The following is a 1534-nucleotide window of genomic DNA, read 5'->3' as shown; positions in this document are numbered from 1 at the left end:
CCCCCCACCCCCCCACACACACACATACGCACACACACACCCACCCAGGCTACCCACCCACCTCCCACCTCCAACATGAAGGCTCTCCTCCTCCTGCCGCTGCTCGGATGCCTCGGTAAAGACTTTTCTTACCAATTGTTTTTTTTTCCTTAATTATAATCTGACTAATAATAATAATAATAGTGTTTGTTTTTGCAGCCTCGGTGCTCGCGGCCCCCAGTGCGAAGGTGAAATGGTGCGTAAAGTCGAACCAAGAGTATCGAAAATGCTTGGATCTTGCAGCTGCAGCTCCGGCTTTCTCCTGCGTGAAGAAAGAGAGCACCCTGGAGTGCATCATTGCAATTAAGGTAGATAAAACAAAATAAAATATCATCATTATTTATCCTCTTATAAACAGGAAGACACTCAGTCTGTGTGCTTATATGTCAATCTGCAATATGATGTTCATTATGTGGTCAGGTGCATTTTTAAAAGAACAAATGACATCCAGAATATTGAAAAAACCTGTAGCAATTTACATTTTATTAGATCTAAAAACAAACCTACTCATAACCCTCCTTTGTTGGTCATTATAAAACTGCATCATGTGAGCTGCTTCACTCAAACATTTGAAAGTTATTATTAAAAAAAAGTGTTAAATTGTGCATTTTCTGACAGGCAGGCGAAGCAGATGCGATCACAGTGGACGGAGGGGACGTTTACACGGCTGGACTCAACAACTACGACCTGCGTCCCATTATTGTCGAGGACTACGGCGATCAAAGTATGCTTTACGCATCAGCTGTCTTTATCAAAGACAGAAAAAACATGAATAGGTATTTTTTTTCCTCACCTTTCCTTGTCTGTTATTTCCACACGTTCAGATTCCGAGACCTGCTACCACGCGGTTGCCGTGGCGAAGAAGGGAACTCAGTTTGGCATCAGGGACCTTGGAGGGAAGAAATCCTGCCACACTGGTTTGGGGAAATCTGCAGGCTGGGTCATGCCCATAGGAACGCTGGTGTCCTTGGGTATTATTCAGTGGGCCGGCATCGAAGACAAACCAGTAGAGGAGGGTACGTTTTCTTCCTTTTTAATTTAATTGCATTTTGTATGCAGTCCTCATTATAAAATGGTACCACATTTGACAATTTTTCTTGTTATCAGAGCTGTGGGTGCTACTAAAGTCATCATAAATTCAAAAAATTATAGTTTTTTTTTATTCTTTCTTCTTTTATTCAAAATATCAGTGGAGGTGGGAAAAAAGTCTGCACAAAAATTTAGTCTTTTCTCTGAAATGTTCCTCCTTCACTCAATGACTTCATGTCGCCATGCAACACACTTGCATTATGATAAGTAGCGCGCACTTTTAGCGCCTTTCTAACCTCTCCAGGTTCTGCACAGCGCTTTAAAATGCTTCTCATTCACACACATATTCAGGACACTTTGTGATATATTTTATAATCCATACACTTTATATGCTCTCACTGATAAATCAGGGGCAGTCGTGGGTTCAGTGTCTTCGGCACACTGTGTGGGCCCCCAGCCTCCGATT

At 42.2% G+C, this 1534-nt stretch overlaps 1 protein-coding gene across 1 annotated transcript in view; it reads left to right on the top strand.

Annotated features, from left to right (window-relative positions):
* The first annotated feature begins 8 nt into the window (after positions 1-8).
* The window catches only part of tfa (transferrin-a), a 6390-nt gene continuing 4864 nt past the window's right edge, over positions 9-1534 (top strand). Inside the window, exons 1-4 of the mRNA XM_017422512.3 lie at positions 9-115; positions 199-347; positions 658-763; positions 864-1055. Of these exons, the coding sequence (XP_017278001.1) occupies positions 76-115; positions 199-347; positions 658-763; positions 864-1055 (487 nt within the window). The 5' untranslated portion in view covers positions 9-75. The remainder of the gene's footprint in view (positions 116-198; positions 348-657; positions 764-863; positions 1056-1534) is intronic.

Source organism: Kryptolebias marmoratus, linkage group LG20 (assembly GCF_001649575.2).
Source record: "Kryptolebias marmoratus isolate JLee-2015 linkage group LG20, ASM164957v2, whole genome shotgun sequence".
In the NCBI taxonomy this organism is placed as follows: Eukaryota; Metazoa; Chordata; class Actinopteri; order Cyprinodontiformes; family Rivulidae; genus Kryptolebias; species Kryptolebias marmoratus.
The sequence above is the reverse complement of the archived record's forward strand: the minus strand, read 5'-3'. Positions and strand labels throughout refer to the sequence as shown.